The sequence below is a fragment of the Dipodomys spectabilis genome, unplaced genomic scaffold (assembly GCF_019054845.1).
Source record: "Dipodomys spectabilis isolate Male_0828 unplaced genomic scaffold, ASM1905484v1 ptg000155l, whole genome shotgun sequence".
Classification (NCBI taxonomy): Eukaryota; Metazoa; Chordata; class Mammalia; order Rodentia; family Heteromyidae; genus Dipodomys; species Dipodomys spectabilis.
The window spans coordinates 3,481,221-3,506,330 of NW_024870832.1; the positions used below are offsets into that span (position 1 = coordinate 3,481,221).

Below are 25,110 nucleotides of genomic sequence, written 5' to 3' on the forward strand. Positions count from 1 at the left end.
TGAACTCAGAGGGGCCTAGGCACTGCCCCTGAGCTTTTCTCTTCAAGACTAGAACTTTACCACTTTGAACCACAACTCCACTTCTGGTTTTCTGGTGTTTTAATCGGAGATAAGAATGTCACAGCCCGGCGCTGGTGGCTTGAGCCTGTAATCCTAGCTACTCAAGAGGCTGAGAACTGAGGCTCTCGGTTCAAAGCCAGACCAGGCAGGAAAGTCTGTGAGACTCTAATCTCCAATAAACCATCAGAATCTCCAATAAACCATCAGAAAAAAAACAGAAATGGCACTGTGGCTCAAGTGGTAGAGCGCTAGCCTTGAGCTGAAGAGCTGAGGGACAGTGCCCAGGCCCAGAGTTCAAGCCCCACAACTGACCAAAAAAAAAAAAAAAAAAAGAATGTCAGACTTTCCTGCCCAGGCTGGCTTTGAACAGTGATCCTCAGATCTCAGTCCCTCCTGAGTAGCTAAGGTGGCAGGTGTGAGCTACCAGTACCCCGCTGATTCTTTTATTTTAAAATCAGATGCAATATTCTGTGAACTTTTTTTTTGGGGGGGGGGGGGGGGATTCTGGTCGTGGGGCCTGAACTCTGGGCCTGGGCGCTGTCCCTCAGCTCTTCAGCTCAAGGCTAGCGCTCTACCACTTGAGCCACAGCACCACTTCCAGCTTTTTTCTTTTTGCTTATGTGGTGCTGAGGAATAGAACCCAGGGCCTTATGCATGCAAGGCAAGCGCTCTACCACTGAGCCACCTTCCCAGCCCTCTTCTGTGAACTTTTGAGAAACTTTTCTACCTCCCACACTAGAACTGTATGCCTCTTTAAGACTGAGACTGATCATTTCTTGTTCATTCTTACAATTCCTACGTAGTACAGTACTCAATTTTTTTAGATGGCCCTCTTAAATACTGTTGGGGAGTTGTCTTAAAAGACATCAAAAGTTCCATCCTCAGAGCTTTAATCCCAAGACCTTATATGATCAAGCTAAAGACTGAAACCAAGACACACAAAATAATAGGAGATGAGGCAAATGAACTGACTGCTAGGGGCTAGGGAAGTTTTAAGGTGAGGTTGAAGAGAAGTGCAGCGTTCAAGGTCAAGAGCAAGGGCAAGGAAAACAAGAGGCACATAGAAGAACCAGCAGTTCTTGAGTGAGAAGTTAAACAAAACAGCACAAAGGAAGCACATGGATGCCAGCAAGGGGAATACTAGGTGGAGAAAAAACGTGAGGCCTAGATGCCTGGCCTGATTAAAATCCAATCTGCCTTTGGGAGAGAAGAAGCAAAGCGTGTCACTGACAGCCAGGTAGAGCTTCAGGGGTCATTTTCATCCCACACTCCTCCTGAGATGCTTGGATTTGAATGGATGTATGGATAATTGGATCCCGACATTCTAGCCGTAGAATTTCCTTATGCTGAAACACAGCTAAAACCATCTGGAATGGATCCTTCTGACTTTAATTTTCCCATAAGTACCTGATTCCAGAGCTTTTCCAGAGTACCAAGTCAGACACCCTGGAAGCTCATGTATATAAAAAGATCTTGGAGACTGGCTTACAAGAATTCCTAGCCCTCCCTTCCGGCCAAGATCTTCAAAGATAATTATTCCAGGGCCACGTGAAGCCATCAGCTTCATGGCTGAAGACCAGGCCACAGGTTCTGGCTCTCTAGAGGAGTTAGCACCATGCAGATGGCTGTATCTGTGGTTATTGGCCTTCCTGAATCCTCAACCCCAAAGCATCTTCTGGACATCTGTCTGAGCTTCTAACACTGCCCAGCTGAATCATACCTGGTTCCACTCAATTTGTTGTTTTATTTTGTTTTGCTTGCTATCCAGAAGCCCTGCCTCCCCCCAGGGAGGGGTTGTTTGTTTTTTAATGTAGTATTTTTGGACAGGAAAATACATTTATTATAATTTTATTGTTACTATTAAGGTGTTGTACAGAGGGGTTACCGTGTCCTAAGTCAAGTAATGAGTACATTTCTTTTTTGTTTTGGACAATGTCACCCCTTCCTTTACTTTCCCCCAGTTTCCCCTTCCTATCCCTGCCCACAAGTTGCTTAGTTAATTTTTCACATAGTTATTTGAATAGCACAATTGCATTTGTTTACCCTTCCTCCCTTGGTTTCTTTGCCTCCTACTCAGAAGAAAACAAACACAAATACCACCACCAACAATATTTTTTAAAGGTATTTTTAGGAGTATTTTTAAAAGGGACCCACTTGAAGTTAAAATGTATATCTCTTTAACTTTGCTTTTGGACATATTGCATAGAACCTTTTCTCCCAGTCTCTTATCACTATCAATTAGTAATGGCTTTGGATTAGAATGTGATGGATCTCCTGGACAGCACCTAGGATGTGGCAATTAACCCAAGCCAGAATAGTCAAAATGACCATGCTTTGAGTACCAACATTTTTATCTCAAAGAAGGAAAAGAGGTGGAAGCAAGGAATGGACATGAGGAAGGAAGGAAAGAAGGAAGGAAGGTGGCAGGGAAGGAATAACCTGCTTGACTCTTCATTACTTTCCACTCATAAACTTGTCTTTTGAAATGACTGGCAGAGAAGATGTGTTTCTTGGTCATTGGGTTTTACAACCCACAGTGGTTATGCACATGCACCTTACTCTCACATCATTGCATTTACCCTCAGGCAGGCTATGCATTTGTAGAATGCATGTAGCCAAACTAAGAGGTAAACCCGGGTGAGGGTATTAAGAAAATCAAAGCAGCAAAGTGCTTAATAGAGTACCTGGGCCACATCCCGCCCTCTGCAAGAGAACTTTTAACTCCACTGAACCAAGGACCCTGTGTCTTTGCTTACTTTCAAGTTCTTTCTTGTGAAATCCCCAATAATGCCAGGTGCCCATGTTTCATGTCTATAATCCTAGCTCCTCAGGAAGCTGAGATCTGAGGATCGCAATTCAAAGCCAGCTCAGGCAGGAAAAGTCTGTGAGACTCATTTCCAGCTAACCACAGAAATGGAGCTGTGGTTCAAGTGGTGGAGCTCTGGCCTGTAATCCTAGCTACTCAGGAGGCTGTGATCTGAGGATTATAGCTAGAAGCCAGATAAGGCAGTTACCTTAGACTTTTATCTATAATTAACCACCCTCCCCACCGTACACAAAAAAAGCCACAAGGGGAGGTATGGCTCGAGTTGTAGAGCGCTAACCTTGAGCAAAAGAGCTCAGGGATAGCACCCAGGCCCTGAGTTCAAGGCCCCAGGACTGGCACACACACACACACACACACACACACACGAAATTTCAGACAGTTTACCAAAGAACTGAGTTATGGATACATAGGTGATATTTACATTTAAGTTGTCTATTCATCTGTTCATTCATTTACCTGACTAGGAAAAAAAATTCAAAAACATTCCTTCACTCTATAGAACACCCTGTAGTCATTGTAGTACCTCAAGTCTTTGTTTGTGGAGGTGAAGGGTAGAGCAGTACTGGAGGTTGAACTCATGACCTCACACTCACTAGGCAAACATTGCCATTTGAACTTTGACCCCGGCTCAGAGAAAAGATCTTCAAAATCAGAAAGCATCTTCTCTGCTCCAGAGAACTGACAATATGTTTGAAGGTAGTTGGCTGTCAGACTCAGTCATCTAGGACATTTGAGCAAAAGAGATCAGTTGAGTTCAGAACATCTCCTGGGGGAAGGAACAATATCCACTCAGTTCCTCATTCGACCCTCCACCCCCCACTGTGAGCTCAGGAGCCCACCAATGCAAGGAAAAACAAACTCCTACCCTACAACCCTTGCCAGTATTTCATGGAGTGCTTTCTATATGTTATTGTTGTTTTTTAACTTTTCTCTGAACACCTCTTCACACTCTTAACCCCAAACTGGATTCTATACCCGAGGAGAATAAACAGAAAAGCTTTTTTTTTTTCCTTTTTGAAGACAGAAAAGTGATCTCAGCGTTCACAGCAAAGAAGAATTAAGAACTTAGAGGCCACAACCTTTTTTTTTTTGTTTTCTTTTGTTTTTTTTTTTGTCAGTCGTGGGGCTTGAACTCTGGGCCTGGATGCTATCCCTCAGCTCTTCAGCTCAAAGCAAGCGCTCTATCGCTTGAGCCACAGCACCATTTCTGGTTTACTGGACATAAGAGTCTCATGAACTTTCCTGCCCTGGCTTTGAACTGTGATCCTCTGATCTCAGCCTCCTTAGTAGCTAGGATTACAGGCATGAGCCACCGGCGCCTGGCACCACAACATTTTCATACCACCATTTCAATCGCTCCAGTGTGTCTCCTACTGTGCCCGGCTCTTTTTTTGTCCCTGCATAGATATTCTCCCATTTCCTATATGAGATTTGCTACCTACATTGCCTTAATGTGGAAACATAGAGGAGAAAGAAAAAGGAAACAGTCTCAATCCTAAGCAAAGGCTGTCTATTGTGGCATCAGCATCCAATCATCTTTGATTGACCCCCAACAATCAAAGCCTTTTAGGTAGTGACTGAAGCCCAAGAAACATTTGGATTTTGGTTTTTTGGGGTTTTTCATTGGTGGTGATGGTAGTGGTTGGGTTTTTTGTTTGTTTTTGAGGTCTGGGTATTGTTGTGGATGTTTGTTTTTCTTTTTCGTTTTGTAAGTTTGGTCTATGATGGTATCTAAAGAGCTAAAGTGCATGTGGGACTCTGTCCATGGAAATGGTTCTCCTAGCTTGAAAATGGCCACATTTAAACTCTGAGTGTGGGGAAATCATAAATATGAACTCCTTTCCAGGCAGCAAGCAGCATTTAGATTCGCTTTCTCTTGCCTTTGGGGATGCATATGCCACAGTCTAGTTAGCTGCCCAGCAATCTGCACACATAAATAAAAGGTAATGGCTGTAGTAAACAGAGTTCCTGTGAGTCAAACCTGATTCTCAGGGAAGCATTCAACACACTTCTTTTCACACTAGATTCACCTCATAGCATAGTTTCATTCTTTCAAAAACAAACAAATAAGAAAGGCAATGTAAAATTAAAAAAAAAATGTCTGCCATAGCCAAGGCACAGGTGGCTCCCGCCTGTCATCCTAGGTACTCAGGAAGACTGTGAGACTCTTATTTCCAATTCATCACAGACAAATCTAGAAGTGGTGCTGTAGCTTGAAATGGTAGAGCACTAACCTTGAGTAAAAGGAGTACAGGAACAGTGCCTATGAAGCATGACATGGAATAGAAATCGGAAAACAACAGTAAAAGGATCAGGGTAAAAGGCCAATAGAGTCAAGGCTGGATTTGATAGTCTTTGTGTCTTCCCCATCCATGTCCCCTATTGCCAACCATGGACAAATTACTCTCCTTCCTCTCAGCATGGCTTCACAGAGGCCTATGAATCCACCTTAGCTAAGTACAGAATTGAGCCTCAGCTGAAGGAGATACTATGGTCAGGGAAATTCTTCCAGAAAAGTAGGTAGGTGGGAAATTAGAATGTCTACATAGCAATAGGTAGCCCTGAAAGATGAGGTGGCAAGCCCAGCTAATCACATACATGTAGCCATTTAGCAACCCTTGAGCAGGACAGCCATAGGGATTGATCACAATGGACATTAAGATGGTTTCCTTTGGCCCCTGCAGATGGTCCCTGGATATGTCATATGTACATATTTTCATCATGTAACCAGAAACTCCATCTGTAGGATCTACTAAATACTCCATTTCACTCCTGGCACAGGTTTGTCTGTGGTCTCCAAAGCTGTCAACTGAGGACTCCATAACCTTTCTGGCTTTTCTCTTTTAACCCTAAATAGCAGTCACATCAATAAAGTGAGATTGCTCCAAAAGTCCCTGATTAAAAACAAAGAAGAGTCAACCATGGCCTTTTGCTGATTTTGTTTCCCCTTGTCCTGAAATGTCTAAAGTGTTTAATGACCTCTGAATCTGATTCTGTCTTTTTCTACTTCCTAGGTTTTCCTGAAATTTGCCTAATTCTTTTTGTGTGTATGTATGTGTGTGCGAATGTGAGTGTGAGAGATTTAATGAATAGAATGCCAATTATGTTGTTTTCTCTCTCTCTCTCTCTCTCTCTCTCTCTCTCTCTCTCTCTCTCTCTCTCTCTCTCTCTCTCTTTCTCATCTGTGATGTGAGAAACACTCAGGAAGGGGTGAGCCAGCTGCCTTCCCAGTCCCCTACTTCACCAAGTGATAATTCCTTTGATATTAGGCTATTGATATTGACCAATCATGCTACTTCCTGTTTGGGTCCTTGTAAAAATCCATTTTGCAAAGAAAAAAGAAAGCAAAAGGACCACAAAATCAACCCAGAAAGCAATACCATTTGGGCTATTGCTTTCCAAAGATTGAGCTGTTCTAAAACTAGCTCAAAATAGACCTCTCTTTCCAGTAGAAAGGAAAGAATAGAAACCACACCCATGGTGGTGAGTGGGGGGAGGGGGAGGGGCAACCCCTCAGGTCAAAGGGCAACCTTGCAAACTGGGCAATGGGGTTGATTCACCCATCCCTTGGGTCACGTGACTTGCTGAGTGTTCTCCACCTGTTACTCATCGAGTGTTATTTATTCGTTTTTAAAGAAATCCAGTAAACCTGGCAGTGTTAAAACTGAACGAGCAGGGGCTTTTGGACAAATTGAAAAACAAATGGTGGTACGACAAGGGCGAATGCGGCAGCGGGGGAGGTGATTCCAAGGTCAGCCCCAGTAAGAAAAAAAATATATAAACCAAAAAAAAAAAAAAACAAAAAACTAGTGGGTATAAACCAGCATGGCTAGTAACCAGCAACTCTGACGCCAACATCTGTCATACGCTTCCTAGCACCAAAAAACAAGAGAAAAATAGTAATAACAACAATAATAATCATAATCATCCATTCCAAAAGGAAGCCTCTCAAAGGAGTCAAAGGAGCAGCAAAACATTGTCATCGACTACTATCTCAAAGGGACTTCTGGTATACCTCCATTTCCCAGAATCCCAGTAGCTCATCCTGGTCCACTCATTACAATAGAAGGACATTGTGCCTGCATCTTCTTTGGCTAGTAATGCTCCATCTCCTATGGAGGGCAGAATATATGTACAATGGGCAGTCCTTGTTTTTGTTTTCTTTTTTTCTCTTTTTTGGTTTTTTGGTAAAGGACATGCTCTAGATTGTAGACATGGAAGCAGCCTGAGATATACTTCAAAGCTGAGCCCATAGCAGCCAAGGAGCCTGTGGACAGAGAAGGTCCCCAGGTACCCATGGCCGCTGGACTTCAGTCAATATCATCAGCAATCGATGGTGGATGTTGCTGGTTACTGAAAATGATCCTAGTGATACTCATCTTGCTATGCTCTAGAGGAACGAACTGTGTGAGTGTGTTGGGTGGGCCAGTGACACAGTGGGGTGGGGTCAGAAGGAATATTCTAGAGTATCACTTTGTCAGTGCATATTATGCTCTTTCTGATTCAAATGAATGATCTGAATGCATACTGTCTGTGCTGAATAACATAAAATAACATTGGTAATGTTATTTATGTTATTTCCCCCCTCCCCCCTGGTTGAAGAGGTCCCGTAAACCTAGCGGTTTTGAAACTCAGTGAGCAAGGCGTCTTAGACAAGCTGAAAAGCAAATGGTGGTACGATAAAGGGGAATGTGGAAACAAGGACTCCGGAAGTAAGGTCAGTCACCGGCTACAGAGGGGCCATGCACACCTGTAACAAACAAAAAAATCACACAGTGTTCACCAGGGTCCTCCCAGCCTCTGTGAGGCCTCAGACCTCCCAGAAATCTCAGCCCACACAGGGCCTTTGAGGACCAACAGTCCAGGGCTATCCGCATAGGGTGGGGTGTCTCAGGGCCTCAAGCATGATCCTTGCCCCTAATGGAGGCTTTGCTATCTGTTATGTTCCTAGAAAGGCAAAACAAACCAGTGAGAAGGGCTGGGAATGTAACTCCATGGTAGACTGCTTGCCTAGCATGCATGAAGCTCTAGGTTCAATTCCTTAGCACCACATAAATGGAAAAAAGCTGGAAATGGCTCTGTGGCTTCAGTGGTAGAGTGCTAGCCTTGAGCAAAAAGCTCAGGGACAGTGCCCCGGCCCTAAGTTCAAACCCGAGGACTGGCAAAAACAAGAGCTATATTCCTACTACCCCTCATGGCAAGTGGTATTTGCTATAGGGCAAGGTGATCGGGCACAGAGCCTGGCATGGTTGTCACATCTAATTATTTACCCAAGATGATGATCTAGAGCTTTCTCATTTAAAAAATGTCTTAGGAAGAGAGAACCAGTCAGATATTAGTTTAATCCTTAAAAAATAAAAGATAACAGCCAGGTTCCCATGGCTCATGCTTGCAATCTTAGCTACTTGAGAGCTGAGGATCGTGGTTTAAATCCAGCCTGAGCAAAAAAGTCCATGAGACTCTTTATCTCCAATTAAGCACCAATAAATCCTGAATTGGGGCTGTGGCTCAAGTGGTAGAGAGCTCACCTTGAGCAAAAGAAGCTCAGCAACTGCACCCAAGCCCAGAGTTCAAGCCCCAGAACTGGCAGGAGGGAAAAAAAAAGGATGCCAAATGGTTTATAGATTAATGACCCCCCAAGTAGGCCCACCATAGATAGTGCTACAGGCGTAAATTTGTGATGAGAAGAAGGTCTCATGGCCTAAAAGGCTACCTCCATCACAAATCTCAGACTTCAGAGCTGAGAGAGAACCGAGAAAGAAAATAAAACCCCTCCTCAGGCCAACTTCAACATTCACATACCACCTGGGTTAATGATTTACTCAATGTGTTCTCTATATCTGTTCACTTTGTTATTACTTTTCCATGGCACTTAGGTGACTAAGAAAAATGGCAGCAATACTATTAGAAATAGGGAATTTTGATATTCCTTGCAGAAATAAAGAGGGGGGGAAGCAACCAAAAGAATAAAGATGACAAAGAGGTTAAGAAAATGTAATGGTGATGATTATGGCTGAGACTTTCCAAACCTGGTAACTTTCTAAACCATAGCTAAGTGAGAGATGACTTTTCAGAAGGGACCAGCACCAAACCTGATGATTTAAATGGCTGGATTAACCAGAGAGATCGAAAGGCAACTAAAAAGGGGCATACACCCTCCCCTGCTAGTCAGTTATTTAGTTATTTAGTCCGTGTATCTCCTTACATCACTTTTTCTCATAGCAACACTCAGTAATTCACTCACAAGTGCCCCACTGGTTCATTCATAAACCCGGGCTTAGAACTCAGCCTAGGTTCCCATCTTCCCAACTCTGCCTCTTACCACTACATCACACTCCTAGCCCACCTCCAGCGTCTTCTCTACAGGTATTTCCCTCCTTACTCAATGCTTGGTGAGGCCCCAGAATAGCCGTGGTATCCCTACATTCTTCCTAAAAGCCCCTATCCTGTCCTCTTCGGAGATAAAAACCACTGTGGCCACCTAGTAATGCTCCATTATGCTTGCGCCCCTTCCCTCCCTCCCACCTTCCCTCCCTCATCCCCTCCATTTCTACCCAAAAGAGAGCCAAGGAAGGCAATGCTAAAATGAAATAGAAATCCATCCTTGGAAACAGAGATGTGGAAGTCATTCCATCTTTCCCATCACATAGGAGCTTTTAGCTCCAGCTAGAATCCTATTCAGGATCCAGGGTCCTGGTGCCTCTTTTCTGATCTCTGGTCATCTCCCAACATTCTAGAAAGAACCAGTGGCCTCAAGGCAAACCTGCTGGGAGTTCTGTTTATTCTCATATATGTCCAACAGATGGATGGCAGGGGTCCAAATGAAAGACTGAATAGCGAAACACCTCGCTCAAAGTCCTTAAAAGCCACACATCTTAATTCTCCTGTCCTTCCCTAAGGAGCAGGGATGAGAGACAGAGATTTTTCTTTAAAAAGTGTTTTTTGGTTTTTTTTTTGCCAGGCACTCGTGGCTGATGCCTGTCATCCTAGCTATCTATAGTCCTAGTTACTCAGGAGGAAAACAGTTTGAAGCCAGTTCAGGCAGAAAAAAAAAATCAGTGAAACTCATATCTCATAGTGAACTACCCAAGAATGGAGCTGTGGCTAAAGTGGTAGATCACCAGCCTTGAGAAAAGAAAAAAAAAGCTCAGAGATAACACTCAGGCCCTGAGTTCAAGCCTCAGGACTGGCACACACACACACACACACACACACACAAATTATGCTTTATTGTGAGCCAGAAAAAACCTCTGTTGGACAGCCACCTTGGAGTTTTTGGGGTTTTTTTTTTTGTTGTTGTTGTTGTTTATGAGCACACAAGATCTCTGTGCACTAATTCATAATCCAAACCAATATTCAGTTCACATTTAGGGGGCAGTTTTTGGGGAGAGACAGTGGGGAGAAGGAACCCCATTTAGGCTGGAACCTGGCCTAGAGCCAGCATATGAATTGTGCTCCACCAACCCACATGGTCTCCTTAAGAGTTCTATGCTGAGATTTTGCTTTGAGTCAGAATGTTCTGGAGTGCATTGTACAGCAGTAGGTCCCTGAGCACACGCTGTTGAAACGAGCCACCCCCACAGCCATCCGGCTTCGCACACTATTTGCCTTGCCAATTATTAACACAATGGGCCAATTCTCATCCTGTGTTGCTCTTGGGAGAAAAAAAAAAACAAAACACATTCAGGTTCCAGAACTGGCCTGGTTTGGAAATGGAACAGCAAAAGTTGCCAATGAACATGAGTTTCTTTTTCTTTTTTGTTCATGCCCTAAAGAGCTTTAGTCCCCAAGAAGACTTGATGAAAGGCATGATTCCCAGATCATCTGATCATTTGGAAGCCCTCTTGGATGCTTCAAATTATGTCAGGGGTCATTTGTTCCAACCCTGGGGCTGCATCCTCCCATATCCCTGTCAGCTTCTTTTCAAAATGCATCCAAATCTGAGGAATTTACAACTATTGCCCTTCCTGGTTCATAGTACTTGGAAAGGATAGGCCAAAGTTATCTTCCAGTAGCTTAGTGAATTAGTGTGTTCCATCAGTGCGCTCATCTTTTATTTCCAAGAACCAATCAACAACTTATGAAAGGAAAAAGAAACACTCTTCCACATAAAATACAACGTTTTGGAAAGGCACAAGAAGAAATCGCCATAGCCGAAAGACCAGTCAGTGGCAGAGGAGTTAGCTGTACCTCCTGCATGGCAGACAGATGACAGATTCAGCACATGGTCAGCTTGCAGGCAGAGCCTGAAGAAATCCAATTGCAAGCATCATAGAAACATCTTTGGAATTCTGGAAGATTGTAAGGAGGACTATGGCTTGGTTGGAGTTCATCCGCACAACCTGGAAGAGAAGAAAGAATGGGAAACTTTTGGAGAAACTGAGGCATGACTTCTTCTTAGAACATTCCATAGATGCCACAAAGGAAGCCTCAAGCCTCTGCATCAGACTGAGTTGTGTCTTCTTCCAAGTCCAAAAGACTTGAAGTCATCATCTTGGATGTCCTGAACATTCTTGGAAAGGATGATGGCTGAGAAGCAAACACAGAGGAACTCTGAGAGAGTCCCGCAATATGTGGGAAGAGCGAGGAGAAATATGAAGGGGAAACAGCAAATTGAGACAATGGGTTCAGAACAGATGAAAGGGTGAGGGCTGGTCACCATAGCAACGAGCCCAATGATGCTGAAAGATGGGGGTTTTCTTTTTCTTATCACCTGTCACTCTTGCAATCCTCTTTTTTCTCTCCATGTGTGTCTCTCTATGTCTCTGTCTCTGGTTCTCTGCCTCTGCCTTTCTCTCTCACTCTGTCTCTCTCTGTCTCTGTCTCTCTCTCTGTTCCTGGTGAGAGACATGTTGTGACTTTTTTCACTCCCACCAACAAGCTGCCTAACTCTGGGGGAACACAGCTGCTCTGGGACAGGAAGAGCATAGGGTCTCTTGGGTAAATGCTCAAAAGTCTCAAACCCTACTCACAACTAGGAAGCTTGGCATTTGCCTATGAAGTGGGAAAATTGCCTTTTGTACACACACCCACAAGAAGAGTCTCTTCAACTATGCACAGTGGATCAAAGGAAGAATTAGAACTCCGATCCTCAAGTAAAAGAGATTTTTGTTTTGACTCTGCTCTAAGATGGCCCATTTATAATCCAATAGAGGGAAATGAGTCAGTAATGGCCACAGAGTGGAAGACCTCAAGCATCCTTAGAAAGATCTAAAGTTGTTCTAAAAGCTCATCATAGCCAATCTGTAATCCCAGCTACTCTGGAGACTAGATTAAGAGGATCATTGTTTGAAACCATCCTGGACAAGAAGTTTACAGGAATTGCAGCTCAAGCAGGAGTTGAGCACATTGGCCCACAATCAGGAAGATCATGGTTCCAGGCTAGCCAAGGTAAAAAAAGTTTGGGAGATTCCATCTTCACAGAAAAGGCTGGCTTATATGGTGTCACACACCTGTTGCTCCATCTATAGGGTGACATACTTTGTTCACAGAGAGGCTATAAATGGACACTCTTACCTTCTAGAGCCAAGGAGGGAGACATTCTCATAGGATCTTCAGAAAGAGTTACAAAAGAGGTTGCCCACCACTCCATCATCCTCGAAGGCTCCCTACAACCACAGTGAATGCAAGAAAAACATGGGGACAGACAAAGCAGTATGATATACTTCCCCTATCAAAACATAATAAAAATCAGGCTAGGCCCTGGCAGCTCATACCACTTGTGATCCTAGCTATTTGGGAAGCTGAGATCTGAGGATCACGGTTCAAAGCCAACTTGGAAAGTCTATGAGAGTCTTATCTCCAATGAACCACCTGAAAACCAGAAATCAAGCTGTCACTTAAAACTGTAGAGCACTAGCCTTGAGCAGAAAAGCTCAGTGACAGTGCCCAGCCCCTGAGTTCAAGCCCCAAGGACTGACGAAAGAAAGGAAGGAAGAAAAAGAAAATCAACCTGTGAACTCAGCACAGCTCTAAGCTTCCTGCCTCCCATTTTCCTTATCATTCCTTGCCATCACTGACAGCTAAGATCAGTTTTTGCTAAGATGTGATGTGAGCTGATGATACAGGAAAATACCGCTCCATCTCACCCCATCCTTGCCCTTGTCCAAACCAAAGAGTCTTCTAGAAATTTCTGTGCAGGACCCATACTTTCCGAACAACACATAGAGACCCATCCATGTTAAAGGTTCTGGACAAGTCATGTGAAGTAGACATTCATGTGCTCATTCAACGCTTTTAAAAAAATTACAAGTAGTTGTCATCTAACAAAGAAGTTCCTGAATACCACACATCTTATTAATGTCTTCCCTCTACACCCCAATTTTTAATACTCTCACTCATCCCTCCCCTTCTCTCATTTTTTCTTAATGAGGTAGGGTATGCACGGAAACACACCAAGCGTTAAATTTATTTTTGCACTTTTAACAGACAAATTATCTCAGCAGGAGCCACGTTCACCCCTTTGCAACTTTTGAATAATCATCCCCACTGTTCCCAAAGCTAGGCGAGGCTTAGCTAAGGAGAACCGGATGCAGAAAGCCACTGGAAGTGTGATATGCTTTAGATAACACTGTCTCTGCTTGCTCTGGGCTACTTGCTAGGTGCAGGCCCTAAATACAGCTCCTGCTGAAATCCTATATAATGCACCAACCAGTCATAGGGCAAAGGCTCCTGGAGTGATGGATAAGATATTCCCTTTCTTTTTTTCCATTAAAAAAAATTATCTTTAAGTAGTTGTCTAAAGGAGTTGCCATCTAACAAAGTGGTTTGAGTACCACGTAACTTGATCCATGTCACCCCTTTGAACGTTCTCACCCATCCCTCCCCTCCCCACTTTTTCCCTCATTTTTTCCTTGACTGCAGGCACCCCCTCTTCCCCTCTTCATTCATCTACCCCTCGCCCCTTGACCCCACCCCACCCCAGGAAACTTCCTTCCAAACACCCAGAGTCTAATAAGTAAGTGTCAGAGACGTTTCTAAAGTTTACAGTCACCACCTCCTGTGTGGTTCTCTGCCTCCATCCCCCCACAGAGAGGTATAAAACCACACACAATCAGCCCACTGAGACATGCATTTTATTTTAATTGAATGAGACCTTTGTTCCTGCATGGACAATATAAACAAAAGTGTGGAAAGCTACCATGGCAACTAGAGATGACTATGCTGCCAAGATTTAGATTGTTTTGTTTGTTTGTTTTTGGATCTGCCATGAATTTAAGTGCCTTCTCCCACTCACTACTTGGGTCTAGGTATATTGGGTGGGGGGAGTATTGTCCCTCACTTGCCCACTTTTGAACCCTTTGGCCATGACTGAACTCAGGGGTAATGTCCTTTTGCTGAACCTGAGTATTTGGTCCCAGACAGTTAGGAATTCAGCACACTGTACCAGAAGCACCACGATATCATTTTTGGTTTTTTGTCCATCAGTAACAGAGATATCTAAATTCCGCCACTCTGATCTACTTACTGATGTTCTTGTAGCAAGTACCTCTAACAAGTGAAAAAAAAATGCACAATTAAGCACAATTATTAGGATTTAATAGGCCCATTTTCTATCTCAGTGGCATTCTACTATGGCAAGCCCCCAGGTTTCAGCCCCTCTCCCCTCTTGCCCACTTCCCCCCCCATCTCCAATAAGGACTCAGCGCAGAGGTTAAAAGTATACATCCTTTAGTCTTTCTTATATGGAAAATCACTGTCTTATTAAGTTGAAATCAAAGGCACATCTAAGAGGCAGTTCATTTTTTTTTTTTAAGTACCAACTCGGAAAGTCAAAAAATAAAAAAGCTCAGAGCCATGAGCCATGAGTAAGGTCGATTTGTTGCCAAGCAACTTAGAGATGGGGGCAGACAAGGAGTTGGGAAAAAAAAAGAAGGGGGTGTTGTCTTCGAAAAAGAACAGGGTATTCTCCAGAGTTCACCTCTTATAGAATGTACCCCCACCCCCCAGATTTACTGTGCTATCTCTCACCCTAGGCAAAAGGTATTTAAGGAGGAGTAACATATCAATTCGACACAACAGGGATGGTTGGAAAGTTTATGTGTAATCTACATTGTATCCCCTCTGGGGAAGAGTTGAATACTCAGCCAATGGAATTGCTATGTATGCTAAGGAGGGGATGGGATTGAGTGATTGTGTGTACATATGCTGTGGCTTGGATGATCTTTGGCTACTTGACTCACTTTTCCTCTTCCCTCCCACCCCTTTCCCTCCTCCTTTTAGGACAAGACAAGTGCTCTGAGCCTCAGCAATGTGGCAGGCGTATTCTACATCCTGATCGGAGGACTGGGACTAGCCATGCTGGTTGCCTTAATTGAGTTCTGCTACAAATCCCGTAGTGAATCCAAACGAATGAAGGTGTCATCATCTTCCTAGTCCTTTCCCCTCATCCCTCCCCCTCCCTTCAATCTAGGATGCAAGCTGAATTTTAGGAAAATTTCTTGACTAGAAAGGATTAGAGAGAGATGGGGTGGGCTTGAGGTTAGCCCAAGACCAAGAACAAACAGGATACCATTCAAAAGTGACAGGAACATAGGCCAGAGTTGATCATAGAAAGAAGATGGAATCCACCAGGCAAATGTAGGCACCCCCCGAAATAACAACTACATCAGGCATAGATGGGTCATAAAATTAAAGGTTTGAGTGGACAGTCTAGCACAAGGAGACCAGAGTGATTGCTAGAAAATCTAATGATTCTGCAGTGGTCTTAATAGAAGTGTCACACCCCACATGTGGGAAAGCCTATTTACTCTTAAATGGGGGAGGGGGAAAATGTCAGGATTAAATGGAAGGTCTTGCTACTCTCTACTCTGCATGGATCTTCCTATACTTGGTGAATTTGGTCTTTGCTTCTACTTTGTGATCTAGACAACTGCATACTAGATCCTGAAGAAAAGGAAGGTGGTAGCTAGATAAGGTAGACAATCCCAAATCACATCTAAGAGAGGTGACCACAGCACAACAGAGGGAATGATGAGGAAGAATGTAAGAGCTGTTGGGAAACTTAGGGAAACATTCCAAGTGGGAAAGAAAACAGTTTTATGTAGCTCCACAATATACAACAAAACTAATGGCAAAAAGCAATAGAAAAATAGGGTGGTTGCTCATCCCTGTAATCCCAGCTTTATGGGCAGGAGAATGCCAGTCTGAGTCCATTTGGAGGGGCAGGGGAGAGATGATATTTATCTGACAAATAACTAAAACAAAAAGGGCTGGAGATCTCTACTGGTGGCCAAGAGTAAGGCCCTGAGTTCAAATACCATTACCACCACCAAAAGAAGGAAAAGAAGGAAGGAGAGAGAGAGAGACAGAGGCAGAGACAGAGACAGAGGGGGGAAAGAAAGAAAGAAAGAAAGGAATTCAGTGTTAATATAATACATAAAATCCATTTTTCTCACATAGCAACCGAAAGATGGGATAAAGAATCCCACAAGTTATGTATACCTGAAGGTATACAAGTAGAGAATAAATAAATCTTAGCAAATATACGCATTTGAGCTTCTGAAGGAAATGGAGGACTAAATGACTATGAAAGTCTCTCACACTTGATCATTTTGCTTCAGTAAGGTAGTGTTTAAGGAAGTTGATCAAGTGACCACTGTGAGCAAAGCATCATGGGAATGTAGCCTGTGACCTTGTAACACCTTGGAACTTCAGCAAACAAAGGGCACAAAAAAGTTATTCACAGGAGCTGGGCACCGGTGGCTCATACCTGACATACTAGCTACTAAGGAGGATGAGATGTCAGGATCATGGTACGAAGCTAGCACAGGCAGGAAAGTCTGTGAGACTCTTATGTCCAACTAACCACCAGAAAACCAAAGCAGAGCTGTGGGTCAAAGTGGTAGAGTGCTAGCCTTGAGCAAAAGAGTTCAAGGACAGCACCCAGGCCCTGAGTTCAAGTCCCATGACTGACAAAATAATAATAAAATAATAACAATAATAATAATAAAAGGAGACTTCTCTAAGATAAACCAACAAGGAACAATCGAGGCACATATATGTGATTTGACTAGAAGACCTAAGAATACTTTGGTCCTATCTTTGACTAGATCACCCACCTCCAAGTCATCTTAGAAATAAAAAGGCCAGGCTGAGACTGTGGCTTAGTAATAGAGTGCTTGCCTAACATGCATGAAGCCCTGAGTTTGATTTTTTAGTACCACATAAATAGAAAAAGCCTGAAGTGGAACTGTGGCTCAAATGGTAGAGTGCTACCCTTGAACAAAAGAAGCTCAGGGACGGTACCCAGGCCTTGAGTTCAAGCCCCAGAACTGGCAAAAAAAAAAAAAAATTGAAAGCAGATCACACCAAAGACATTGGATAAGATCCTAGATTTAATGTAGACTTCCAACGAGTTTGGCTAACTATAACAAGGATTCCTGGACACAAACAAAGCCTTCTTTGCTTACTCCCTCTAAAATCCCCAAGCCTGAAATGTCTCCTTCATTTCTCCACTCCTCTCTTCTCCAGATGAACGAAGAATGCACATCACTTGCTAATCAGACTTTCCAGTATGGCAGTTGGCTTTATTACTCTCTGTGCTTCTGCCTTTTCCCAGAGTAATTAGCTTATTTTTTTTCAGAAGGGCAGTCCATAACCTTCTATGGAGATGCAGACCGATTGAGACAAGAGCTTTAGGCAAGACTGTTCCTCTTGTTTCTTTCCTTCATCATTGTATATGACCAACTCCTAAGGACTTGAGATCCTAAATTAGTTTAGGGCTCCTTATGTCTCAGCAGTCAAAAAGCCTTTTTCTACACCTCATGGAAGAAGGCGTGGCAAGAAGACAAATATACATAGAGAAAAGAAGGAAAGGGAAGGAAAGAAAAGAAGGCTCAGGAAGCTGGGATCTGAGGATCACTGTTCAAAGCCAGCTGGAGCAGCAGCAAAGTCCAGGAGACTCTCATTAACCAGAAGAAAAAAAAAGCTCGAATGATAGAGCACCAGCCTTGAATGAAAAAGTAAGGGAGCCGGGTGCCAGTGGCTCACACCTATAATCCTAGTTACCGAGGAGGCTGAGATCTGAGGATCACAGTTCAAAGCCAGCCCGAGCAGGAAAGTCCCTGAGACTCTTATCTCCAATAAACCACTAGAAAACTGGAAGTGGTGCTGTGGTTCAAGTGGTAGACTGCTTGCCTTGAGCTGATAGAGCTGAGGGATAGCCCCCAAGCCCAGAGTTCAAGCCCCACAACCGACCAAAAAAAAAAAAAACCAAGAAAAAGGAAAAGCTAAGGGACAGCATATAGGCAGGGAGTTCAAGCTCCATTATCAGCACAAATAAAAAAAGAAAAAAAAAGAAGGCAAGGTATCTTAAGTAGTGTTCAGTTTCATTTCCAAGTGTTTTCAGTACATATTCATTAACCATGTAACACAACCATCTTGAAAGGTTGCAGGTGAAACATTAGAAGTTGAAGAAGCTTTTTCTATCAGGTCAATTAGCCATTCAACATGGCTTCTACAAAGCCCAAGCCCTAAATATTGTTCCTGCTCTAAACTAACCACATGACAACTAGAATGTGTGTGTGTTTCTTTTTCTTTTTCTTTTTGCTTAAGGCTGTTGTTCTTACCCCTTATGCCACAGCTCTGCTTCTTGGTTAGTTAACTAGAGTTTTCTTTTTCAAGTATTATGGACTTTTCTACCTGGGCTGACTTTGAACCACAATCCTGAGATTACAGCTAGGATTACAAGCATGCACCACCAACACCCAGTTGGAGTATAGCAAAAATATATAACCTTGGGCTGGGAATATGGCTTAATGGTAGAGTGCTTGCCTAGCATCATGAAGCCCTGGTTTCAATTCCTCAGTACCACATAAACAAGCAAACAAACAAAAAAGCTGGAAATGGTGCTGTGACTCAAGTGGTAGAGTCCTAGCCTTAAGCAAAAGAAGCTCAGGCCCAGACCCTGCTCAGTTCAATCCAGAGGACTGGCAAAATAATATATGTATTATTATTATTATATATTGTATATATTATATATAAGGGCATATATATATATATATATATATACATATATATATATATATATATATGGCCTTAAGGCACATTCTGAATAAAATAGCATCTGATATCCCCACCCTTTTCGGCTGCCAAGGAAAAATACACAGGACTCTTAGTCCAGCAGAATCTTTCATTATTCACCATCTTGTTCCCAAGTGGAAGTAAGTTCCCATCTCTCCCATCCCTAGGAGAGCCATTGATCTTGCAAAATTACATGGGACAGGCTTATGCAGTGACAATGGAGGTTTTGCACATTCCCCTGTAATTAACGAGCAGCTGAGTGACTTGCTAACACAAGGGAAAGCATCTTCTATGGTAGGTGGTCACTGCCAATTCTTTGCAGGCATGCCTGGATAAGGTCATTACCGAGGGGAGTTCTTTTACTAGGCTATTCTGTGACATGCAGAGACTATGTAGGATTTTATTAGTCAAGCAAGAGACCAAATGGTTAGGTTGGAATCCCTGTTGGCAAAATGAATCTCTGAAGAGCCAAATTGGGGAAGGCTTTGAAGTTGTGCCTTCCACTTGCCCTTTTCTCCCAGTTTCAAACAAAGCAAGAACAGGCACCATGGCTGGCATGCACTTTAAGAAGGACTGCTGTAAGCTGAGAGCCAATGGCTCACACCTGTAATCCTAGCTTCCCAGGAGGCTGAGATCTGAGGATCATGGTTCAAAGTCAGCCCGGGTAGGAAAGTCTGTGAGCCTCTTGTTTCCAACTAACCACAAAAAAGCCAATTGTAGAGCTTTAGGTCAAGTGGTAGAGGGCTACTCTTGAGCAAAATGCTCAGGGACAGTGCCCAGTCCCTGAGTTCAAGCTCCAGAACCACACACACATGCATACACACACACACACACACGTACACACACACACACAAATGACTGCTGTGTCAAGGAGAGACAGAGAACCAGACTCTCAGAAGCAAGGGCAGGAATCACATCAGCTAATGACAACTTAGGTGTAGAGATTAGAAAGACCTATAGAAAGTCATCTACTTTCTCACTAGGTTAGAAGATCATTGTTGTCATACATCAGCCAATCAGCTTTTCTCTAAAGTGAATGGAATAGATCAATTAAGTCAATGGAATTGGACTATGACTCAAATATCCAGACTTTTGCTCAAAGTACCCTAGTCACCTAGTGACCTAGTGTGCAGAGAAATTTAAGAACTAGTGAGGGGCTGGGAAGGTGGCTCAGTAGTAGAGTGCTTGCCTTGCATGCATGAGGCCCTGGGTTCGATTCCTAGCACCACATAAGCAGGGGGAAAAAAAGCCGGAAGTGGCACTGTGGCTCAAGTGATAGAGTGCTAGCCTTGAGCTGAAGAACTGAGGGACAGTGCCCAGGCCCAGAGTTCAGGCCCCACGACTGGACCCAAAAAAAAAGAAGAAGAAGAAAAAAGAACTAGTGAGTTACTTTTTGTTGTTGTTGTTCAGTTGTGAGATTGAACTCCAGGCCTACGTGCTGTTCCTGAGCTCTTTTTCTGCTCAAGGCTAGTGCTCTACCACTTTGAGCCATAGCGCCACTTCCAGTTTTCTGGTGGTTCATTGGAGATAAAGAATCTTACAGACTTTCCTGACAGGGCTGGTTTTGAACCTCGATCCTCAGATCTTAGCCTCCTGAGTAGCTAGGATGACAAGGCATGAGCCATCAGTGTCTGGTCTGATTTTTTTTTAGCACTGTGTTTCAAGTCAATATGGCTCAATTGATCTCTTTTCCTAAGAGCCCATGAGCACAGTGGAGTACAAACCTCTGAAAAGCTCTCAGCTTCCAGGAAAACCAGCTCTGGTGATATAACTTGTAGATTTCTCTCTCTCTCTTTTATTTTTTTTTATGAGGATGATTTTTTTGTGCTACCACGAGGGGCTTGAACTTAGGGCCTGGGTGCTGTCCCTTAGGTTTTTGATTCAAGGCTACCATTCAAACTACAGCTCCACTTTTCAGCTCTTGGATCACTCATTGGTGACTTTTCTACGCAGGCTGGCTTTGAACCACCATCCTTAGATCTCAATTTCCTGAGCAGCTAGGATGACAGGCCTGCGCCACCAGCACCCAATGACTTGAAAATTTTCTGTTTTAATACCCAGCTAAGTATCTCAGACCATTGTTGACTATGCCATGAAATCTTGTCTGACAAGATAAATTCATGAAGTTCCTCCAATTTGAAGGCAACATTGTGGGAATATGTGAGGAACAAAGTCTAAAGTGTGAATTTTAAACATAAGGATGGGAGTGTGTGTGTGGGGGGGTCCTTTTGAGTTAAACTCCCTTAATAATGAAAGGAATGTGGCAGAGAAAAATCAATGCAGGCTGGACATTCTGAGCTAAACCATAGAAAGTTCCGCATTTCCCATTTAGATCAATGTGATTTCTTTTCCAAACTTTTCTCTTTGTCAGTGAGAGTAAATAAGCATTAACTATGTGTTCAGTGCACATCTTCCTCATGTGGACTCATGCTTATATTTATTTGGCCTTTTGACTTAAAAGACTGAAATCCAAATCGCATTTCCTCTTTTGGTGGAGGATTGCCAAGGGAGAAAGTAAATAAACCAAGTTTACAGAATTTAAGGAAACAAGCTCAATGTGGGCAAAGGGACAGATGGGGTCAATTTATTTGACTTGTGGATTTTTTTTTAATGAAAGAGACTTTATTTATTTATTTATTTCTGGTCAGTCGTGGGGGCTGAACTCTGGGCCTGGGCACTGTCCCTCAGCTCTTCAGCTCAAGGTGAGCGCTCTACCACTTGAGCCACAGCGCCACTTTCAGCTTTTTCTGCTTAAGTGGTGCTGAGGAATCGAATACTGGGCCTCATGCATGCAAGGCAAGCGCTCTACCACTGAGCCACCTTCCCAGCCCAGAAAATTTATTTTATTTTATTCTTTTTATTATGACCTTTAAGTAGTTGTACAAAGGAGTTACCATCTGACAAAAGAGCTTATGAATACCAAATATCTTGTTGAATGTGACCCCTTTCAACATTCTCATCCATCCCTCCCTATTTGTTATTGTAAAGGTGATATACAAAGGGTGATGGTTATATAAGTCAGCTAACAAGTATATTTCTTTCTGGACAATGTTACCCCTTCTCTTGCTCTCTCACAGTTTTTCCCTCCCATCTCCACCCACAAGTTAATCATAGATAGATAGATAGATAGATAGGTAGGTAGATAGACAGACAGATAGATAGATAGACGTGTGTATGTATGTTAAAACTTGCTTTGCACTGATGGCTCACACCTGTAATCCTGCTATACAGGAGGTTGAGATCTAAGGATCGTGATTCAAAGCCAGCTCAGGCAAGAAAATCTAAAAGACTTTTGTTTATTGTAAAAATACTGTACAGAGGAGTTACAATTACATGGGCAAGATAATGAGTACATTTCTTATCAAGCATTGTTGCCTCCTCCTTTGTTTCCCCTTCCCATCCCTTCCCATCTCCCACACACACACACAGAGTGGAAGGGAAAAAACAAAGCATTTAAATAGGGATACAGGTGGACCCACTGCAACAATGAGATGTTCAAGTCTTTATGTTGAAAAACGAACTAAAAGACTTTTAATTCCAATTAACCACCTAAAAAAAAAAGTCAGAAGTGGAGCTGTGGCTTAAATGGTAGAGCACTAGCCTTGAGCACAAAAGCTCAGGAACAATTCCCAGGCCCTAAATTCAAGCCCAATGAGTGGCAAAAATAAAAAAATAAATAAATAAGTAATTGAACAAATAAATAAAACACATCTGTAGCAGAGCCATTACAAGAGAATATATAACATATGGGTACTAAATGACAGAATAAGTCTTGGAAAATGGATATGATTCGTCTTAGAGAAATAAACCTTTCACCCGGCTCCAGTGGCTCATGCCTGTAATCCTAGCTACTCAGGAGGCTGAGATCTAAGGATTACGGTTCAAAGCCAGCCTGGTTAGGAAAGTCCATGAGACTCTTATCCCCAATAAACCACCAGAAAACCAGAAGTGGTGCTGTAGCTCAAGTGGTAGAGCGCTAGCCTTGAGTTGAAGAGCTGAGGGGCAGCACTCAGGCCCAGAGTTCAAGCCCCATAACTGACAAAAAGAAAGAAAGAAAGAAAGAAAGAAAAGAAACCTTTCACCATAGCCATCTCTTTTCCCTTATATTGATTCCTTCCAAACAAAAACTAAGCCCCACCTCAAAAATTCTGTTTCCATCTTTATATCTTTATTTTCTTTCTTTCCACCTCAATTCTAGGACTTGAACTCAGATTTCCTCACTTTTTCTTAGCTTTTTTCACTCAAGGATGGTGCTGTACCACTTGAGCTGCACTTCTACTTCTGGCTTTTTGCTGGGTAATTGACGATAGTCTCTCAGCTTTGTGTGCTGGGGCTAGATTTGGAATTTGATACTCAGATCACAGCGCCCTGAGTCCCAGCTAAGATTATAGACATTTGTCAACTGTGATGGTTTTTTCATGGGAAGGCAGAGGTCAGAAAGATAGATCTGGAATTTCATGTCATAAAATTTCTTTCTATAAAAGAACTCTGAAGAGAATCTGTCCTTGTGTCTAATAATATATGATTCTTGACCTAGCTTACAGTCTTAAATACTCCACTGAATTTCTCCTATTTGGGGGATTGATTCTCAGAATCCTTTTCAGCCCCCTAGAAACTACAAGGCTAGTAGCACCCAGTTGATGTCTCTGTTGAAGTGTGGGTCATGTATGGTGGTGGGAAGCCTCAGCATGCCCACCATAATCTGAGAAAGGCATCCTTATTTTCTGTAGCACATTTTCCAATTACATTTTCCATTTTGTCTTACACAGATGAGTCTTGTACTTCCTGAACGTGTAGTGCTACAGGGAGTATGGAATTTTTTTCTAAAGAAAAATAGAAAGTTTTTCGTTGAGCCTAGCAATAATATGTCCTCGGTTTCTTTTAGCAATTCAAAGCATTTTAATGCAATAATGTCACTCATGCTAAGAAATGAGGGAGTGGAGAGGAAGAAGGGAGGTAAAAGGAAGGAAGAGAGGGAGGAAGAGATGGAAGGAGGGAGGAAGTAAGGAAGAAAGGGAGGGAGGGAGGAAGGGAGAGAGGGAAGGAGGGAGGGAAGGATGGAGAGAAGAGGTCTACAGATACCTAGTAATGTTTTATAGACTGATTTAAAAGGCTTAAAAATAAGAATCTTGACAAGCACAAAGTCCCACGATGTGTTGATTGGTTGATATCCAAACCAGAATTAGAATACAGATTTTTCTTTTAGTTTTTCTCTACTTGTCCATTTAATCTCTATTTATCAAAATCAATCATTCCAAGGAATAATCCACCTTTAGGAATCACAGAATAGAAGCATTAAGAAAGATCTGTGCACTCCCCCAAGACTAGCTTATTTAGTAAACATGAAACCTAGTTACTAAAGGAAGAATATTCCTAGATGCTTATTCCTAGAGACGGAATAAGCATTGCCCTGATTTAGCCACACACAAGCTTTGTGAGTGGAAGTGGATTTCTGCATACTAGAGAAGAACAGGAGGGGAAAACCCAAACACCTGGATAGAAAGGAGAATTAGGGGTTTTAGTTCAGTCCAGTCTATTTCCCCTTGACCATCATTACCAAGGACCTGGGGTAGAACACCCCTGTCCTTCTGAAAAAGGGTTTCTGTTTGATCCCACAGCAATCCATCAACGAAGCCATACGGACATCGACTCTCCCTCGCAACAGTGGGGCAGGAACCAGCGGCAGTGGCAGCGGAGAGAATGGCCGGGTGGTCAGTCACGACTTTCCCAAGTCCATGCAGTCCATCCCCTGCATGAGTCATACATCAGGGATGCCTCTGGGGGCCACGGGGTTGTAACTGGAGCAGAACAGGAAAAAAAAAAAACATAAAACCCTTTGGGAGCAGGCTCAGGCTCCCTTGATCCCATCCGAAATCCTTCAGTGCCAAAAAAAAAAAAAAAAGACAAAAAAAAAAACCCCAACAAGATGAAAATGCTACCCACCACCAACCACAAGAAAGAAGAGCCAACAGATTTTTTCCTAATGAATTTTTTTAAAAAAATTTTACCTTCCTTTTACCTTTTCTTCTTTTCTTTCTTTCTTTTTTTTTGTGTGTGTGTGTGTGTATGTGTGTTCTTTCACCCTTTTACGTTGGCTAAATAAGGATGATAAATAACACTGGGCTTCAGTGAGAGAGATAGACACTCACACCGAGCAAATCCTGCGCCTCTGGAAAGGAAGTCGTTGGAACATTCGTGAA

The 25,110-nt window shown here is 42.9% G+C and overlaps 1 protein-coding gene across 7 annotated transcripts in view; it reads left to right on the forward strand.

The window, feature by feature from the left end:
* The window catches only part of Gria1 (glutamate ionotropic receptor AMPA type subunit 1), a 345,667-nt gene extending 320,851 nt beyond the window's left edge, over nt 1–24,816 (forward strand). For 3 of the 7 annotated variants that reach the window (XM_042692390.1, XM_042692392.1, XM_042692393.1), the window contains 3 exons: nt 6,524–6,638; nt 15,110–15,244; nt 24,508–24,708. In XM_042692390.1, the coding sequence (XP_042548324.1) occupies nt 6,524–6,638; nt 15,110–15,244; nt 24,508–24,708 (451 nt within the window). Of the gene's footprint in view, nt 1–6,523; nt 6,639–7,489; nt 7,605–15,109; nt 15,245–24,507 lie in introns of all 7 variants that reach the window. The other 4 variants (XM_042692387.1, XM_042692391.1, XM_042692388.1 and 1 more) reach the window with 3 other exon arrangements.
* Nucleotides 24,817–25,110: the final 294 nt, after the last annotated feature.